General features: G+C 40.6%; 1 protein-coding gene across 6 annotated transcripts in view; it reads right to left on the bottom strand.

Moving 5' to 3' along the window:
* The window catches only part of LOC111874338 (RING finger protein nhl-1), a 98886-nt gene that overhangs the window by 18446 nt on the left and 59676 nt on the right, over positions 1 to 20764 (bottom strand). For all 6 annotated transcript variants that reach the window (XM_023869753.2, XM_023869757.2, XM_023869752.2 and 3 more), the window contains 4 exons: positions 18839 to 20248; positions 10031 to 11498; positions 6595 to 6911; positions 1918 to 2058 (listed from right to left, as the gene is read on the bottom strand). In XM_023869753.2, coding sequence (XP_023725521.1) covers positions 1918 to 2058; positions 6595 to 6911; positions 10031 to 11498; positions 18839 to 20248 — 3336 coding nt within the window. The remainder of the gene's footprint in view (positions 1 to 1917; positions 2059 to 6594; positions 6912 to 10030; positions 11499 to 18838; positions 20249 to 20764) is intronic.

Below are 20764 nucleotides of genomic sequence, written 5' to 3'. Positions count from 1 at the left end.
CGCTCATAACTCCTCGGCACGGACCGCAAAGAGAGTACTGTTCCTTTGTTGCTGTTCGATTGTTTCTCGTTAGGATTCTGTTGCCTAGCAGCGTGTGTTGTTTATAGAGTCATTACTTAGCAACGGGGGCACGCGGTAGCGTAGTTGGTTGAAGCGCTATGCTACAAGCCGGAAGGTCGTGTGTTCGAGCCCAGATGATGTGGATCCTTTTCAATTTACATAATCCTTCCAGTCGCAATGTGGCCTCAGCCTCCAACAAAAATGAGTACCAGGAATCTTCCTGGGGGATAAAGAGCAGAAGAAACGGACCGAGGGCAATTAAGGGTCCCGGAAGAAGTTGGCCGTCGTCCTCTAAGGATGAACCCCCGTGCCATCCCTCCACCGCACAAGGGGCACTGTCGGCATGGACCAGGCAGGGACAATGTTGCAAGAGAAAACTCGATATAAGGGACATTCGGGAATGGACGTTGGGCGGAACCGGAAGGCAGCAATGGAGAATTAAAGGAGAAGCTACGCCTAGGAAGTGAGAGGACATCCGGTAGAATCTTCAAGAAGGCTGTTGTGCTGGAGATAGTGAAGTTAAGGGTCGAGCTTTGAGCTAGAATTCGAAAAATAAGTTACTGGATATTGTGGAAGGGTCGACCACCTCCGAAGAGAAAGAAGAGTAAGAACTGGAGCTGTAGGAGCATTAACCACTCTCGGATCTTTGACCTGCACAGATGGGAAAAAGAGGAGGATGGTGATAAACCTGGACCAATTGACACGTTCGAGACGAGCGGTCTTAAGGAGGGAGCCGTTGGAGAGTAATCACAGCGAGAAACAAGCACAGCCCTCGGAAAGGAAGGAACGGTGACACACCGATCGGCTACTTGGGACGAGCTGCCTAAGGAGTGAGCAATATGGTATACTTGCTCAAAGTAAGAACTGTGATCCCAGTGAGAAAGTAGTTGCTAGCTAACGGCTCTCAAACAACAATGGCCGCGAAACAGCCAACGAAGTGACGCCCGTTGTTAGGAAGCAGATTCTTAGCAAACAGAAATAGACGGTCGCTGCTAGGGTACGGATCGGTAAACACGTTCCCGCGGCAAGGGATACGTATGCAGCAGAGGAACGGTGTTTTCTACATGGTACTTGTCGAGATGTAAGCAAGGGACAATATTAGAACTTGGTCACTTACCCTGTGAAAGAAAGTCTTAGTTGGAACAAGAGTTGAGATTTGCAAAGGAGCCGACGTGCAGACAGGACTTGAGCCCGGAATTGCAATTGTTAGAATCTGTTACGAAGCAACTATTAGTGAAGATATTGCGGACTGGAAAATATTTAGCGCGTGCTGTTGTGATTTTTAAAGAGTGGAAATTAGCGGTTGCGCATAATTCCGTGTAATTACAAGTTGTGTGCTCAAGTGGTCAATAAATCCAACATGCAATCCAAAACTCCGCCGAGAGTCACTCTAAATCGTGACAGTGTATAACACCCTTTCCTCTCAGGTCTTGTTGTTAGGCGACCAAAGTGACTTCTATATACCCTTTGCAATTTTGTTCCTCATCTACAATTTAATATAAAAAAAAACAACAGTATTTGGCGCCATGTCAGTAAATAGTACAAATGTTGCTTAACGACCACACTGTTAGACTTCCAAATTAATTATATAAGTACAGCTAGTTTCAATTTACGCGTATAATTCAATTTATGATATTAGCACAGATATCTAAACCTTCAGACAACCTTCATTTGGATCATGAAGACGGAAGCAATAAATTCTTCCGAAACATGGAAAATGTAATTTCGTCACGATGTAATTCTCAACAGACTCTACAATGAACACGGAACGCCGTGAAGGTCTCATGCTTCATGTATGGATAAAACTGTTACAACTCCATCAGCGTAAAATCGAGACACACGCTGCATTCCTGTTACCTGCACACGATGGTTTTCCTTGTCGCAGACATAGATGAACCCAAGGGCGTCAGTTGTTATGCCCCATGGGTAGTTGAAACGGCCATCCGCAGTGCCCTGGCTCCCGAATGCTCGCAGGAAACGGCCTGATGGATCCAGCACCTATAATGCAACGGATAGAGACTCTGCGTCAACCGTTTAGGTTATGTAATGTAATACGACAGGATGAATGACAAACGGGGAAGTAAATAAGAGGAATCTATGTGCTGTTCCGACATTTGGATGAGGAGGTACATCGGCGAAGAAAGTCAGTTTTATCTTAATTGAGGATGGAATCACAAAGAAAAAGTGTCAAATGTTTAAATTTCGTGAATATGATTATGTACTTTTGGGCCTCTTAAAAGCAGAGAATAATTTGACCGATTAAAGGACCACGATTTTTTCAAGAAACATCCTAAAACTTGAGGTTACTTAGTCAACTAGTTGGCTTATATTATATTATACAATACTCGTATATTATAAACTATAATAGATTGGTTTCTTATCTATTCATTATTATTGTAGTTATATCGATAAAAATGTAGATACTGAATATTTGTTTGCGAATGTGCGGCAATAGTTACGCTCTGCCTGTCGTCTTTAGGCAGTTTGAAGCTCTCGGGGGCGCCTATTAAATTAACTTCGCCTGTCCGTCTTACCTTCTGTACGCATTATATAACTAATGAGCCGCTGGACTGATGTTAAGAAATTTGATACTGAAAAGTTTTAATAACATTCATCAACATATTTCAGTTTTGGTTAAAACTGGACAAAAATATAGAATATTTTACACACAGAACTACATGCGTTTCTGCAAGCATCTGAACAGTGACTGTCAGAAGGAAACATCTTTCGAGTAATGGGTGCAGACAGACATGAAGCACGAAATTTATGATAAATATAATTTCTCAGAAAACCTTACAGTTTTTGAGTAAATCGAATAAATGCATGCGATGTGTAGATTTCCTCTAGCTTCTATATTTAAAATTCAGCAATGATTTTCGCAACAAACGAGGTTACAGAAGTACCAGTATATTCTCTATAATCAATAGATGCATACATTTATAAATATATAAATTCAATTAAGATATAATTGCTGGGGGTCTGTCTTTCTCGACCATAATAAGGTAATCTACACGAAAGTATATGCTCCAGTTGTTCCAGCAGAAGATTGCAATGAAGTAAAAAGTTAAAGTAATTCTTGAATTTGGACCGTGTTTAAATCAGATTTATTTTATTCTTTCAATGCAAAGCTTTTTACAGCAAGACCTGAAAGCACATATTAAGCAAGTTATGTTACATATATCAAAGTATCTTTTAATCTGTATCATAACTAAAGAGTGATTCCATCACACCGCTTCCTTACTCATTCAGCATGTAGAGTAAATTTTCTGTGGTCTATTGATCAGAGTTCCTGGCTACAGATCCAGAGGTCCATGGTTCGATTCCCGGCGCTAGATTTTCTGAGAAGTAGTGGGTCTGGAACGGGGTCCACTCAGCCTCGTGAGGATAACTGAGGAGCTATTTTAAGGAAATAGCGACTTCGGTCTAGAAAACCGAGATTAACGGCCGTGGGGATCCGTTGCGCTGACCACGCGACACTCTATATCAGCTAAAATTGGCACTAACTTCGCTGACAAGCGTGGTCGCTCGGTCGGTATAGTTCGCTTGCGGACTACAGGCCACGGAGTTTGTTTTGTTTCCTTGTCTCGTGAACGTTAATACTCACAAGACCAACTAACAGTGAACAGCTGCACGCAAGTAAAGGTTCCTGCATTGTATGAGAATTTATTGCCGTCTCAGTTATTCAGTGTATGTAAAATAAGGCACTTTTTTAGAATTACTGAGAATCATTCATTTTTCTCACATTAATTAAGTTTATTAGCCCACCTTCCTAAAGTAGGCTTATGAAATCTCCACGCTACCTATTTCTATGAATCCCCTTAATACGTAGTAACTTATCAGTAAATCAGTCTTTATAAAACTTCGTATATCATGGCACCTGAGTCAGTCTCAAAGGCGTACTTCATAAATGCCTCCCACCAGTCTGTGTGTTTGTATATGTTACTAGCAAAGGCTCGGTAAATTATGCACCTCCTTTCATTTGTAGGCAACGTTTATTAATGACATTCCCGCAGCAACGAAAAAATGTTGGAGTCTTCGTTTTCTACGTGGTCCGCGTTGTATTAAAGGAACGTGGGCGATTAACTGTTCCAAGAAGTTCTTGTTTTTATTATAAGAAACTTTAAAAACCATGCATGTCAGCGTGGCATGTATAATTCCTTATGCGGAACACGAATTTTAAATGTACGCTATATACTTTTAAACTGGTTTTACTCTTTCAGTAATTTTTTTTCTAAATTTTACACAAATGAAGGCGACAGAAGAACATATTCATTTTATTTTTGTTTCAACATCTCTCCCTTCAATTCTTCATGTTTTTCTTCTTCATTATCACCTTCTTAGTTGTCTTCCACTTCATCCCCCTTTCCCTCTCTGTTCTTAATTAATGTCGTGACTCTGACAGTTGCGCTTTCAAGAGTCTTAAAGTGGTATTCTAGCATATGGTTCGTGACTGAGGCAGTTCTGTTCGAAAAGTTTTAAGCCAAAATTTGTCTGTGGGATGGCAATGTTACAGCCACTATCACTGAGTGGGTCTGCTATGCTGTATGTGTCCGTGGAAGAAGGTGATATCTCCAGACTAACTGGATGCTACTTTAAATGGACTCTGATCCTTGTAGTAGTGTTATATAAGGTCTGCATGATCGTCGGTTGTCACATGTTGGGATAAAGATTTCGGATCTTCGTAGCTGAACATGCGAATTTCGCATTTCTTGTGTAGTGGCAGTAGAGACTATGCAGTAGTGTATAAATGTGTACAAAAGTATGGCAATATACACAACAATATTCTTTATTTAAAAACAAAGTAGACACTATTATATCAGCATTTGTTTTTATCGACGCTACATGTTTCGACCTTTATACTGGGTCATCATCAGGCGTACAATGATACCACTCTCAGTTGTTAAACTGCATCTGACTATTTGCATCTAATTCTTTAATAAGTATCCATATTTTGTTCCTGAGAGCTCTTAAGTGCATAAATTGAATATTTCAGTTAAAATTTAAAACATTTAAATAAATACAGAATATTGTCGTGTAGACTGCCTCAATTTGTACACATTTACATACACTATTAATGACACACAACAGGATGAATACTATTAGGAGACTATGCAATATACTTAAGTCCTCTAATCCTCGCGAATGATCGAAAGGTCCCTATGGCTCATGAATTAAAGTGGGTCATGAAGGAAACTGTACTCTCTTCCAGACCGCATAGTTTTCAACCGGCAATTTTTTGGCTTGAACAATATATATAGCGATGTAATTATCTGTTAAGTAACTAAGCATCTAACCCCCTAAAGCAGAGCCTCTGAATAATGGATAGTCTCGTAGATATACGAAATATTTCTCACAATTTATGGAACACTAAGCTACATTATCACTTGCATAAGAGCCCGGTATCGAATATTATTCTTAGCCAGATGAATCTAGTCCACACACATACATTTAATTGTTTTAACGTATATTTAGTATCACAATCATATTTACACGTGGTCTTACAAATAGTCTTTACCATTAAGTTTTATTACTAAAATGTTGTTGTTATTTCTTACATAATACATACTCGTATTTCGTCTATGCCATTATCTAAATTTTTTACCATAATAATATTTACTGAAGCGCATGCCAAATTATCTCTTTATTTATTTATTTATTTATTTATTTTCTCCACACTTCTGTTACTATTCTCCAAGGTCCACACTCTCCTCAGCAACTTGTTTTAAATCTCTGTTCTTCCCTTAGAATAAGAGATCAAGTTTCTAACTCGTATAAAACAAAAAGAAATTTATAAACTTCAGTATTTTAATTTTAAGTATATAATTGTTGTAAAATATTTGGTTTTAAAGTAGTTTGTGACTAAGCACAATTTTACTACAAAAACGCAATAAATCGCTGTAAAAATAATGCTCAAAATCAATCTATTACACAGAAGTTAAAGAGTGTTCAACCAGACTCAAATGTCTTGACCAAATTATTTCTTCTCCCCTGAACCTTGTAGGGCCGGTCACGGTAGCCGAACGATCTAAGGCATGTACTGTCTTCTCTCGCTTGGAAACCGGGATCGTGGGTTCGAATCCCACTCAGGGCATGGATGTTTAGTTTGTGTGTGTGTGCGTTTTTCTGTGTTTGTGTACAGGTAGAGGCCTTGCGACGAGCTGATCACCCGCCCAAGGAGTCCTACCGAATGTGTAAGATCTAGAAAAACCGAAGTGAACGGAGAAGTTCATGGAGGTAGGTCTAGGCCCACTGGGGCTGTAGTGCCATGGGGGAAAAAAAATTTGTAGAATTTGTGGTGGACAAAGTGACACTGGGGCAGGTTTGCTCCGAGTATTTCGGTTTCCCCTGCCAATTTTCATTCTTACGATTGCTCCCTATTCATTATCATCAGGGCTGGTGCAATAGGCCAATTAGTGGCCGACGTGCCAAATGGACTCAGTCTCATCCCACTCCAAGAGACAACAAAAAGAACTTACTACTGAACCACCGCAGGTCTGCATAACAGGGATGGGTAAGCCAACGTTGTTACATTACCTGGATGCGGTGATTGTAGCGATCGGCAATGATGAACTGGCCGATCCTGTTAACTGCCACACCGGCCAAACAGTCAAATTCTCCTTCAGAATTTCCGTAACTGCCAAATTCCTTGACGAAGATTCCATTAGGGTCGAAGACTTGAACGCGGTGGTTGGAGGAGTCCGCGACTACTATAGAATTGTCAGGACCCACGGCGATGCCGCGGGGCCATGTGAAACATCCGGGCTCGCTCCCCCGACTTCCAATTTTGAACTGCTGACGGCGCTTCTGCAGGTACTGGCTCCTAGGGGAGGAACCGGCCGCTGCCACGAAACCTGAGGACGCAAGACTGAACATCACCACCCCTCACTGAAGCTCATGTTTAAATATTATTTTAGTTAACATTCCTCATGACATGAGAACACTATATTAGCTTGTGATACCTTACGAAGTTGGCTGATGTAGCGGTAATGGTCCTGACTTGTATTCGGGAGGTACTCGTTTCGAAACTCAGTAGGAACACCGTCTATTCTGACTGGATATTTCTTATCGTTTTCTTAATTCCCTTCGAATAAATGCCTGGATAATGCTTTGATTATGCCATGGTCGCTTCTTTTAAAATATTTTCAAATTCTTCATCACCAGTCATCGCAACATTTCGACGCTATATAGTCTAGTTTGACAGCATCGTAAAATAAACGTCAGAAAAGGTAACATGATGTTCATGTCTCTATTCCACACTAAGAATTTTGATGAAATGAAAGGTGTTTCAAAACCCCGGGTGTTTTTTTTTTAGAAAAATTTTGAAAATTTCCTTAGATTTCGTGGAAGATTTTCTTAAACGAATATAAGGTTACCTAAAACAAATAGAAGGTTAGGCTTAAGTAAAAATAACCGGAAAATATTCGTAAAACATTTAAAAGTTTCCGTAAAACGATGTTATATTTTAGCGTCCTGTTATACTGATTCATGTCCATGGTTTATGCTAACCGTCTTACAGTGTATACAGTTTTTCACCTTATTCTTCACTTTCACACTACATGTTTCAGCACTAATGTGCCATCTTCAGGTGTCTTTATGCACTTTAAACTACTGTACTGCATGCAGTAACAGGAGCAAAACACAACACAGAATACGATACACAAATATATGTAGGAAGAATGCTCACATAAAAGAGGATTGGCGTAATTCGCGTGTTTGAGTGCGACGTAGGAAGAATCCTGAAAAGTTTTATTATTTAGAATTCATCGTCCTATATGACGAATACAGATTTTAGTCATTTTAGAACGAAGACATTATGGCATGCAGTACAATAGTTTAACGTGCATAAAAACACCTGAAGATGGCACATTAGTGCTGAAACATGTAGTGTGAAAATGAAGAATAAGGTGAAAAAGTGTATACACTGTAAGACGGGCAGCATAAACAATGTCCATAAAACGAATTGAAATTTTCGTAATACCAACGGAGTATTCCTTATAAAAAGGAAGATTCTTCATAAAAATTTTACAACAAAAAATCATATTATTAGTATACTGAACTCATGTATTACTTCCGATAATGTACATGAAATTTGTCAGTATCTTTGTTCTCATTGTTCCCTTCATATCATCATTCTCTTCTGTGTTTTTCATTCATCCAGTCTTTCATTCTCTGTTTATTACTCTTTTCAACACATTTATTTCCTCCTTTCTGACCTCATTTCATTAATGCATTGTTCATTTGCTTATTTATTTATTAATTTCTATCTCTTTTACCATCCTTTCTCTCTTTCATAGATTACTTTCCTTCTTTCTAACTTGTATTCATTGATCGATTCGTTCATTACTTCACTAATTCTTTCCTTTTTACTTACAATTTTTTTACTTACTTTCTTCATTAATTCATTTTTTTCCTTTTCTCCATGTCCTTCATCTGCAAAATCGTCAGGCCGAGTGCAACAGAAAATCTGAAACCTCCAGAGCTAAAGCATGTCAAGTTTTTAGTGACACGGAGTTTCTGAATTTAAGGCTGCGTCTTTCACGAGAATGCACGCCTGGTCCGTGATAGATGGCGTCCTTAATTTATGAACCTTGCCTGGGTGTGGGGACGCACCAACATAATTACTCCGTGTTCTGACGTCGCCTTAGCTGAAAGCGTCCACATTCTTGGACAGTACTCCAGTTGACTACAAAATGTGACTTCGTTGCTCGGTAGAAGATTAAGCAATTAATTTATTACAATGTATTAAAATTAACACCAAGTTTAAAAAACATTTAACATTAATTCTCCCATGAGAAGTCTCCTGCACTTTCGTGTTACACTAGATCGTTTTCATTCTCAGATGAACTGCTAGGTTTTAGAAGACATCGTAAATATTACCCAATCTGACTGCACAGCGACAACAGATTCAGTCAGGAATAAGGCTATAAACCGCTATGATATATTCTAAGGTTATTTCAGAATTTTTATTGAGAGACTAGGATAAATCCCGAAAGCCCTGAACTTGGAAAAACCATACTCGGAAATTTCTTCTCTGTTGTATCCAGTTTTTCCAAGAGAACTTCGGGAAAATATCCTAAAACAAGCTTCCTCAGATACATATTTATTCTTTGTATTCTGCTTTGCATTACATGACACGACAGAAGTTCATAAATTGTCGCAGCATTACAGAATCATAACTGATGAACTCGTACCTTAGCTTTACTCAAGTAACAGCTATTAATGGTTTCCGTCCGTCCCTCCTTGTCCTTCCCAACTTGTAATCATCTTTTCACTAGAAGATATGTGACATACGCAGATATTCCATTCATCTGAATATTTTATTTCGAGGTATATATGCGAATCAACTAAAGGACAAAATATCATAATTAGCTACAGTACCCAACAAATAGGGGGCACGCGGTAGCGTAGTTGGTTGAGGCACTACGCTACAAGCCGGAAGGTAGTGGGTTCAAGTCCCTATGAAGTGGATTTTTTCATTTGACCTAATCCTTCCATCCGCACTATGGCCCTCGGGTCTACTCAGCCTCTAACAGAAATGAGTACCAGGAATCTTCCTGGGGTAAAGGGCGGCCGGGGCGTGCAGCTGACAACCTTACTACCAACTGTAATGTGTTACCTTCAACGTCTCACAACGCTATGGGCCTCTATGGCCTGTTACAGGGANAGCAGACAGTCTGCTTTTTCCGGTTCTCACGGTCTCTTCGCTTGCAGATTACTTATATGTTTTCTTCTACCCTGAAGATGGAGGCGATACGTTCCTCCGAAACGTCGGTTAACACCACATATACACGGTGCCAAATCCCAGAAGACTGCTTTCTTCAACAAATAATATATTTCGACTTTAATTTTCTGGCGATACAAGGCCGAAACGGGTGGATGTCCTGTGAAGTATGCAAAGTACGCCCGAGAATATGTTAATACATAGAGAAACGTAGTTAAACAAGACACGACCAAGGAGCCATCCACTTACCTGCTGCCGCCGCTGTAGCTGTTGTAGGGGAAGTGGGGGAGCCTCCCGGGTTTTTTTGGTCGTCATCCGAACTCTCGACGCTTGTCGAGTTGTGACGTAACGGGAGACCCAAAGAAAGGCGTCGAGCAGCTGTGGCTGACGCCGAAGGTGAGGAAGAGGCTCCACTAGCTGAGCCTCCTCCGTCCTTGTTTCCGGCTTTGTTGCCGTACTTGTTTTTGAGATATCTGGCCCACGAACTAAGGGCCGCTCCGTCCTTTTCGGTGCCTGCTCCGGGACGGTCTGGCGAGTTGTCTCTCGATTTCAGCGCGTGGGTTGATCTGCTTCTTGCAAGTTCGTTACTGCTCTGGGACCCCGAGCCGTACCTGGATGCCAGGTATGTTGACGGCATTGACGATGTCGGTGACGTACGGCCATCTTCCGGTTCTTCGTCTTCATGACCGCCAAAGCTATGTGAACTCCTACTTTTAGCCAGACGCGCACGCCTGTCCTTAAGAGCAGCGTACCTTGACCTGCCACTTGGATATTTGCTAGATTCGTCTGTAGTGGAGTACTTCCTGCCTCCAGAGTCTGCTTCCTCGTCCGGAGACATGGCAGCAGAACTCTTGGACTTGTTCAGGAACCGACTGGTGTATCCGCTCCCTGACCCATAGCGAGAGGACGGCGTGTTCTCCTCTTCAACTGAACCACGGCTTCGAGTGAGATACTTGCTTCCTGTGGAGGTGGCTGAAGGTTCATCCTTGGCTCCATACGACGGTCGGTAATTGCTGGGCGAGGTGTCGGCTCCGCTGCCGTAGCGTGACCTACTGTAGCCAGAAGTGGTGCTTTCGTCCTTGCTGTTTTTCCGAGCAGCTTCAGAAGTGTCCCTCGCCAAGGCACTCCTAGCAAGCAGAGGTCCAATATCAGATTTGTCCATCGCGGATTTATTAGTGACTGCTGGTTCAGGTTTCTTTTTACCGGTTTCATCAGCGGACTCGTCTTCAGAATCGGTTTCCTCAGACTCCGAGCTACTTTCCGACTCTTCTTCATCTTCCTCTTCCTCTTCCTCTTTGGTCGGTTTCTCCACAGCTGCGGCAGTGGCTGCTTGCCTGTTGGCCAAGAATCGACTCTGAAACGGTTTCTTGGGCGTATCGGAACCGGTGGACGACAAGCGGGTCCTCGGCGTGGATGCACCGGAACCAGCCGGACTCTCGGCCGGAGAAGTTTTGAATTTCTGTTTGGGTTCATCGGGCGTGAAAGCTGTTCCCGAGCTCCTGACTGCTGAAGACGAAGCCGCGGAAGACTCGGATGAAGTGCTGGAATCAGAGCTAGCGGAGCGCGTGGCTTTCTTGTGGGCCGCTACGTCGGAGGAACCGGAAGATCTTCTAGAAACGCTTCCGGAACCAGTTTTACCGGCAGTCTTCCGTTGTGTCTGTTGCAAAGAACTGACTGAGGACCCGCCATCTGACTCGGCATCGCTGGATGCTGCCACCTACGTGTTATGAAATACATCAACAGGTAAATTAAATAGGCAAATGAAATATTTTATACTAAGATATTTCAACTGATATCTTTCAGGGGCGCTGCAAACGTATACGGCCAATTATATGTGATCATGTGGGTGGGTAATGATTCTAATTTGCATGGACGCAGTGAAGAAGTACGATGACTCTTCAGCAAATAGAGTGCTCTCTCGTAACAGTATGATATTTGTAGAACAAGGGCATAATATTTAATTTTGTCTACTTTAAACGCCTTTGAAACATCAATTATAAGAGTTTAAAGTAAACCCTGCAAAATCGTCCAAGTTAGTTTCCTTATAGGTGTAGTATATTTGTTATACAGTAAACAAATTATTTCAACTTCCATGCTCTGACGTTAGGCAGCTGTCAATATAGCCGATTTCATCTAAAGGGGCGGACACCTCACAGCAGCCAAGAATACCAGCTTTTTAACAGCATAACGCTCTGATTTAATTGCCATTTTACCAAATAATATAATTTCATAGTAATCGCCTTTATAACTTGAAAGATATCTGACTGCTGCAATAGCGGGAAAGCAGATCACCATGAATGATGATCCAGTGGCTGACGTTTGTGATTGGCATTTGAGAAATCCGCTATTAGAATCTTGTCCGTAATACGTACTCACTGTCACATTTGCTTCCTGGCTTTCCTCAGTCACTTGAAAAATTCCAATAAAGTGCTATAAAAGGGCACAGCAGCTACATCTCAGCGTCCCAACTCGCCATTTGCATTCCATGGTACATAAGTTTCGAAGTAGACAAAGAGTCGTAATATAAATTAAATAATAATAATATCAAAACTCATGTCAGCAATGAATATTGAGCGTTTACTTAGTTGTCTGACAGTTAGTTCAGAAGACACTGCACCTCTTGTGTTTCTGTATCTCCTGGAGACTCAGAGGTCAGCGGTTAATCATGTCTGCCCAGTAAAATGAATATTGCAGTGCAGTTGGCTGGTGCTTCCTTTGAACTTTGTAGTATAAAAGAAAGTGTGGATTTTGCGTTCATATCCCAGGAGTTCAGGAAATAATTTGTCCTTTCGAAGAGAGCTTTTTTGTGTTCATTAACTGTAAGCTCAGTTTTATTATTGCTTGTGATGATAAAAACGTTTTGCATCTTTTCTGATAAGTAGGAACAAACCCCTTAATTTCGTTTAAGAGACAGGTGTATAAGACCTGACAATATTAAATTGTATTACGGAACTGAAATGTCAGCCTGGTCAGACAAACAGCGACAGGGATCTGCAGCAAAGTGGCTTGCTTTCATGACTTTATTTTTTCAATCAGCGTAGCAGTATTAGACCCGCCTATAAAGGTATTCAGTTCGAATGCTAAGAAAATACAAGAGTTAAGACCCGACTATTAATTAACCAGATCACTCCTACAGAGGAGATATTTAATTTAAGCTGTATTTATTTTTTATTCGTGTGGTGGATTGAGACCGATTCCACTTGGTAGTCCGGCCACTATTAGGACCATTGCAGCCGCCACAGATGTGAAGGATGATGATGTTGATCGATCTACTGTATGTGCAGAAGCTGGTGGAATAAGAATAACCAGGGTATCAAGTACTCGGAGAAAACTTGTTCCAGTGCCACTATGCCCATATAAAATCTCAAATTACTCGATCTAAGATCGAACCCGGGCCTCTGCGATTGGCGGCCAGCTATTTACCGCCTGAGTTATGGCAGTTTCTGTATAAACATTTATTTTTCTCTTGTTTCATTGGGGATATTCTGATAGGTTAAATACGGTGTTCCTATGGGCAATATTTTGGAACCCATTAATTGGTCATGATGCACGTTACAAGAAGCATAGGGAATGTCCGATTGTGGCCACTGGATGGAACAAAAATGGGGATGAAATTTCCGAACAAGGCATGAAGGTGCTGACGAATAAAATACGGGATAAATTGGCTTCTTTGAATAAAAAAAAATTAAATCCTTGACCATACAATTCAATTAGAATGATCAAGTCGAGGAGTATGAGATGGGCAGGGCATGTAGCGCGAATGGATGAGAAGAGGAATTCATATAGGATATTGGTGGGAAAGCCAGAAAGAGCCCACTGGCAAGACCAAGACGTAGGCGGGTGGACGATAATGGATCTTAGATAGGTTGGGATGGTATGGATTGAATCGATCTGGCTTCGGATAGGGGTCAGTGGAGGGCTCTCGTGAACATGATAATGAACCCTCGGGTTTCATAAAATGTTGGGAAATTCCTGAGTAGCTGTGCAATTGCCGGCTTTTCAAGAAGGGTTCAGCTCCACGAGTGAGTGATTCAATGCTGTAATGCTTCATGTATAGAAATGTCACATTCCTTTTCAGATTAAGCTGAAATTTCTAGACCATACTGAATGGCAGAGTCGAAATTTGGTATAGGTTCCTTTGGAATGTCTAGATTGTAGAATTATTTTATTTATTTTTGATAAGCTATAAGTTGATGCAAAACATTTTCATATTTTCTTCTGATTAAACACAGAAAGTCCATGTTATTTGTAATAAATTTCGGAAGCCTATAAAGAAGGTAAGAAAGTTTTTATTTGCCTTCGACTAGTGTTAATAGATTGATTACATAAATTGTGTTCTAGGTTTGATCTCTACAGCTTTACACATCAAAACTACTGTTTCTTGCATTCTCTTAGTTATAAAGTGTTAATGTATGTATAAGTAACAGCACAAAGAAGTTAATTTAACAAGAAATCAGAAAATACTGACAGAAGACCATGCCGATGGGGTTACTTGCCACCCTGTAGGGAAGAGTTTTTGACAGACATCAAGTATTCTCCGTAAACTGGAAATAGAACGTTATAGAAGTTTTAAGAGTTTTGATGTATTTATGACAAAGTAACTAGACCAAGGTTTCTCAAAATGTTGTAGATCATGACAAAAGCATTCTGGAATAAGTGATCAACACGGCATCATACACAAATTCGACAGCATGGAATCACTGGAAGCTTATGCAATTCCGTTTTGTCAAAGTATCTATCACAAATTTAATTACGATTTTTGCAAACACAATTATAAAACGTCATAAGCTTTTGTATATTTTTGCTCACTATGAAAACTATTCTGATTTATATTCGATCACGGTTCCCAGGATTATACGCTGCTAGCGCCATTGAAATTGGCGGACGGCCGACAGCCGTACGTCAATGAGTTAACAAGAGCAGATTTTTTTTATTTAAATTTGGAATGCGTGGAGTATATATATCTTCTGCTATTTGTAGAATAAAACTTCGTTTATATTAGTATATTTATATTTTATTATATTGTATTTTATTTAATTTGTCATATTACTTAACATTATATATTACATTATATTATATTACATTTAGCTATATGCGAAAATGACTTTTCAGTTCGACAGGAGATCGAAAAATGAATTTTGAAGAAATTCGAAAATTGAGACGACAATGAGAATGTTCATTGTTACAAAAAGGTTCTCACACTGCACCACACCGTAGTAATTATCTCTTTTGCTAACAGATCCCTTTATATTGAAAAATATTCGCAAATCATTGCACCTAAAAGATCAATTTTATGGCCATATTCGGTGAATCGGATATTTTGCGTGGCACAGGAGCAAAAGCAAAAGCAGTAGTATGAAAATTCTCGAAATTTAGATCGAAAAATCGACGTTCATATCTATATCGAGATATGTCTTTCCTTGAACTAAAATCGAAAATCTAAGAATCTCACATGCCTAATTATACTACATTGTCTTATAATTATCATGAATACATTCTGAACAAAGTTAACAACAGTAGAGATACTACACACGCTAGTCTACAAAAACATCGTTTCTATGGTTAGATTCTAAGTGACAGCTGCGACATTACCTACATTAAGTCTATTAACTAATTTGTTTCTTGTACTTTGTTAAATACACAGAATATGTAATAAAATATGTGAAACCAAATGTATAAATATTAATGTAAACAACATTTTATATATGCATTGGATTTATTTTACAAGCCATCTCGAAGGGTTCTGATGCATTTCGAAATAAGTTTTATATATACGTGAAGTACTCATTATAGTGGAGAAATGCTTACCAAAATGAAGTAGTCAGACAAATTTCATTGTAGACCAAGGCGTAACGAATTAATTAGCTTATTAAACTGAAAGAGACACCATCTCCTAATTATGCGTTCATCAATTATATTTCTTGTATGAAACGTGTAAGAACGTGAACTTACCGACCTCTGTCCCCTGGGAGCAATTCTGAAGCTAATTTCATCCTTCAAATCTGTGTTCATCGTCCTTACTATATATGGTCGCTCGGAAGTTGCAAATAAATGAGTAACTAGTAAATTATGCCTCAGTTTAAGCCGTGCCTTGTCTACTTGTTTATTTTTAGGCACGCCGCTTTAATATAAGCGAAAGAAACCTTCTCTTAGTAATTTCCATAGCAACCTACAGCATATTTTTGACAAACCAGAGATAGAAATTTTAAGTTATCTTCTCAAAAGCCATATAAATACTGCAAGATATCCCACGCTCAGTATGCAAAAATGTGAATATAGGAAACACCGGTTCTTCCTCGAACTGTTTGCATAATCGCAATGGGAGGTTGGACAGAATTTATGGTGAAAATTAACGGAAAACTGTATTTGGAAAAATGTAAATAATATTACTTTATATATCCAAACATGACGCGAAAATTGCCTTGTAATAACAATGATATTTCTCCTTCATACGCTTCTGGAAATACTTGCCTAAATGATCACTGGGTCAATTTAACTGAAAACAGTGGCAAAAGTAAATGCAACGTAGAACAAACTTGAAAGGATTCCGACGATGGTGTATACTGTACTTCTTTTGGCTTGTTTTGGACTTCATCCATCGTCTGGTATGTAAGAGACAAAAGACCACGACGTTTCGGAGACTGCATCTGAAGAGTTAGTCTCAATCACTGCACCAGCGACTAGCTCTTTCTAACGGGCTCAACTGAGTAGGTTTATCCTTCCCTACCCACCTGAAGACGGAGACAGCTCCAGTCTCCGAAACGTCGTGGTCTTTTGTCTTTTACATACCAGACGATGGATGAAGTCCAAAACAAGCCAAAAGAAGTAACGTAGAACAAGTTCCGGGAAGATGGAAAATACACACACATTATGAGTCGCAAGACAAAAAGAGAAGAGAACGTTCTAGAGACCAAGGTGTAAATGAGAGTATAATATTAAAAAGTATATAATCAAAGAAGATAATATGGTTTATATTCTCTGATTAGCTTGAAGTGAGGTGTGTTAAATACTTCATAGAACAACTGTAATTAAAACTAGACTCTTTTTCCAGTTAAGTTGTTTGTTCCTTATAACAATTAGATCAAACTTTAATTTTTCAGTTTTCTTTATCAGGAGGCAATGCAATGTGATTCTGAATTGTGTAAAAATGAAATCTTGCGCATTCGAGTAGACGGCATGTGGCTCATTACGCATTAGTTCAGGAAATCCCCCTAAATTGAACCAAAATATTATTCACATAAAAAGATATTCAAGTGCTTTCAATAAGTCTATAGGTATTACATTAATCTTCTATTCAACTCAATATGTTCAATGTCTCAAGACTAGCATGGTTGAACGCGTATGGATTTAGGATTTATTCATAATATATTCCAATCTGTGAAATGTCTCTTTTACGTGTTAGTGTAAATGTTATTATTGTTTGTATAGTTGGATGGCAATGTCAAGATCTACTTTCTTGACAAACCCCGTTCTAAACGCGTAACAGCAAATCAACACACATTTATTAAACACTAGAACTTGCAGAGCATCCATTAATGTGTAAGACAGTTGTTATTCAGTTCCATTCCGGATAATATTTAGAAATTTATTGTCTCGTAACTTTAAACAGATTCCCAGCAATTAGGGATGGATCCATGCAGACGTATGGAAGACTGAAAATAAATCTCTGTGCTTTCTAGGTCTCAGACAGAGGGCAGATGAGTAGTTAGCTTCACGTTCTGATTGATTTGGGGCCCGCAATTTTTCCTCTGTGTTTACTTTGAAGGAGGCATATTAGGCCCTCAGAGTCGGCATGGATGTAGTGCCAAGGGAAAAAATTCATACCCCTGCCTTGAATCGTAAACATGAATATGAAAATGAAAATATAGAAAACATTAATACGCCCTGTAGTAGCATACAGCAGTGAGACGAGGGTGTTAAAGAAGTAAAAAGTAAAAAAAAAAAGTAAAATTATCCCTCTAACTGGCCGTGGAGGTTGTCAGCCTTATGCGCCGGCCACCCTTTACCCCCAAGAATATTCCTGGTACTCATTTCTGTTAGAGGTTGAGTCGACCCCAAGGCCATAATGCCGCTGGAAGGATTAGGTAAATAAAAAAAAATCACCTCATCGGATTCGAACCCGCGACCTTCCGGCTTATAGCATAGTGTCTCGACCAACTACGCTACCGCGTGCCCCGGGCGTTATGAAAGAGGATGAAAACAATTTAAGAAGATTTGAAAGAAAAATGATTAGGAAAATGTACGGGCCATTAAAACAGGAAGAGCAGTGGAGAACTAGAAACAATGAAGAAGCAGATGAAGTATAGAAGAAAGAAGATACAGTTAGATTTATAAAGGCAAGAAGAATCGACTGACTGGGACATGTAGAAAGAATGGATGCTAGCAGAATGTCACGGAAAATGCTGCATGAGAAGCTCTGTACTAAAAAAGTAAGAGGTAGACTAAAATAGAAGTGGTTTGATGACGTCAGAGAAGACAGTTAAAGAGTGGAGATCCACTACAACGGACAGGGATTCTTGGAGGCTGTTGGTGTGGGAGGCTAAGGCCCACAAAGGGCTGTAGAGCCAGTTGGTGTGTGTGTTTGTGCCATGAAATATATTCTGACCACGTAGCGGATAGCACGGCACTCCTATTTTACATCCTTACAGGTCTTCACCTCCGACTCATCAGCCACTGTGAGATAAATATGAGGGCTTACCTCAAGTGATTACTCTACAGATGGCAAATACAATGTTTGCCAGAATTCTTGGAAACATTCAACTTTCTACGCGCATATCCCTGAAAAGCGAATCAACAAAATTATCTCCGGCCGCAAGAAACTGAGGTATAGAAAATTACATTAAATTGCATATAAGCAAGCTTCTCAGCATATTTCAATATTCGTCTTTCATTACTGAAGCTTGCTTATGCATGTGAAGTTTTACAGACAAAACATCTTACTTTTCAGTGTCTCAACAGTTCAGATACAGGGATTTGTCTTTTGAATTCCCTTCGTTGATGTTACACTTATGTGGATGCTCTGCAGAAATAACTAACGTCTTAAAAACCTTCACTCACCTCAGCTCCTGGCGTTTTTCTGTTCGGTGACGATATATCGGAGGGCGGCATCCTGCTTGTGGGTGACGAGGGTTGGCTGCTGTCTCTGTCATCCGATGACGTGTCTCGCGTTGTCTTCAGGGCAGCGACCCGTTCTGACACCGGCCTGCCGACATCAGCAGATGCCGGGGTTGTGGTATCGGTTGTTGAAGATGTTGAAGTTCCCGACTTGTTGGCTCGCTTTATCTTGGAGATTTCATCCTCCTCGCTAACTTGGCGCTGCGTGCGCTTTGGTACCTGCTGTGGGGTCTTCACCTGCTGCTGTGTCGTTGGGGCAGGCTGCACCGTCTCCTTCTTCTTGCCGCGCTGCTCAGATTCCTGCAGGCGTTTCATGACACGTGGCGAATCGTAGAGGCGAGTGATGCCGCTTAGCGGCCCCCGAGCCACGTCCTCAGTGTCCAGCACCCGCTCTCGCTCCTTATGATGGCCTTCGGAGAAGCGGACTGACCGGTTTCCTTGCGTATCGTTGTCCGAATCTGCGTTCTCGCCATGGTGTCGGGAGAATCTCGACCTGTATTTGGACCGCGGCCTGTTGCCGTCGTTATCATAGGGTGATTCGAACTCTCCGGAGTAGTCGCCACCGCCGCCCGAGCGACTTCCATAGCGGGATTGCTGCTGTTCATACCTGTCATTGCCTCCACGATTCTGTGGGTAGCGTTCGCCGAACTTGCGTCCCCCAAGAGGAGACACTCGGCCTGATGTACCACTGGGATCTCCACTGCCATCTCCATATCCTCTATCATATCCACCTCGCTCTTCCTGTTGCCTAAATTGGGACGCGAGACGGTGGTCGCTTTTGGACCTCATCAGTCCAGGTCCGCCTGGGGGCTGAAGAAGGCCAGTACTGCTACTACTAGTCACAATTGAACCTCCACTTCCCCCAACGCCTACAAATGGTTGATGCGGCATGTTGATTGTCAGCTCTCCGTATCCAGCTACGTGCAGAACCAACTGATTTGGATCGGTCGACATAGAGAATCTCACTTTGCGATTATAGTCGGAATTTTCGTACTCAAAATTCCGGATGAATTCAACCGTTTTCAGAAATATGTCTTTGGCGTCCATGAGTTCACAATCATCCCACTCCACGGCATCTGTCATATGTTTGTCTGCCAGATCGCAATTGCTCTGTATATTCGATATCTCTAGCTCGAGATTCTCCTTCAGTGTTGATAGATTCCGCAGTTCCGTGGAGAGGTAACGATCTATCTCTCCCCTTAGGAATTCGGTGCGGTCCTTGAGAGCTTTGTTAAGGCGCCGGTAGATCTCGTCAATCTCTTCTGAGACCGAGGTGCAGTTCTGTTGCAGGCTAAGGGAGTTCTTCTCGACTAGAGCCAAGGAGTCTTGCAACCGGTGTAGTGCTCGACGCACCTGTAACAGTACATCGGCTTTTCAAACAGAGGTAAGAATCTGAAAAACCGGTGAAGGTAACTTCTGAATTCTACCTTTTAACATAAAAATAGTGCCTCTGAGAACAAACTGTTGAGGAAAATATTTGGGCATAAGTATGATAACATAACAGGATAATTTAGAAAAATACACAAATATAATCAAGAGCTCTACAATTTATATTCTTCCAAATATTATTCCGGTGCACGAGTCAAGGGACTGTGAAGCGTAAGTTGGGAGAAATGAGAAGTGGCCACAGAATATTTGTCAGGTAAAAGCGAAAGGAAATTTTCATTTTGGAGATCTAGACCTAGACGTGGAAGGATAGTATTAAAATGGATCACAAAGAAATATTGTACAATATGTGAGTACAAATTGGATTTAACTGCTTGAGGATAGGGCCCAGTAATAGGTTCTTTAAAAAATGATACTAAAATTTTGTCCTACAAGAAGCAGGGAAATTCTTCACCAATTGAACTATTGGCTTCTGATACAGGA

The sequence above is a fragment of the Cryptotermes secundus genome, unplaced genomic scaffold (genome assembly GCF_002891405.2).
Source record: "Cryptotermes secundus unplaced genomic scaffold, Csec_1.0 scaffold49, whole genome shotgun sequence".
NCBI classification, from domain to species: Eukaryota; Metazoa; Arthropoda; class Insecta; order Blattodea; family Kalotermitidae; genus Cryptotermes; species Cryptotermes secundus.
This window is presented reverse-complemented; position numbering and strand designations above follow the sequence as displayed.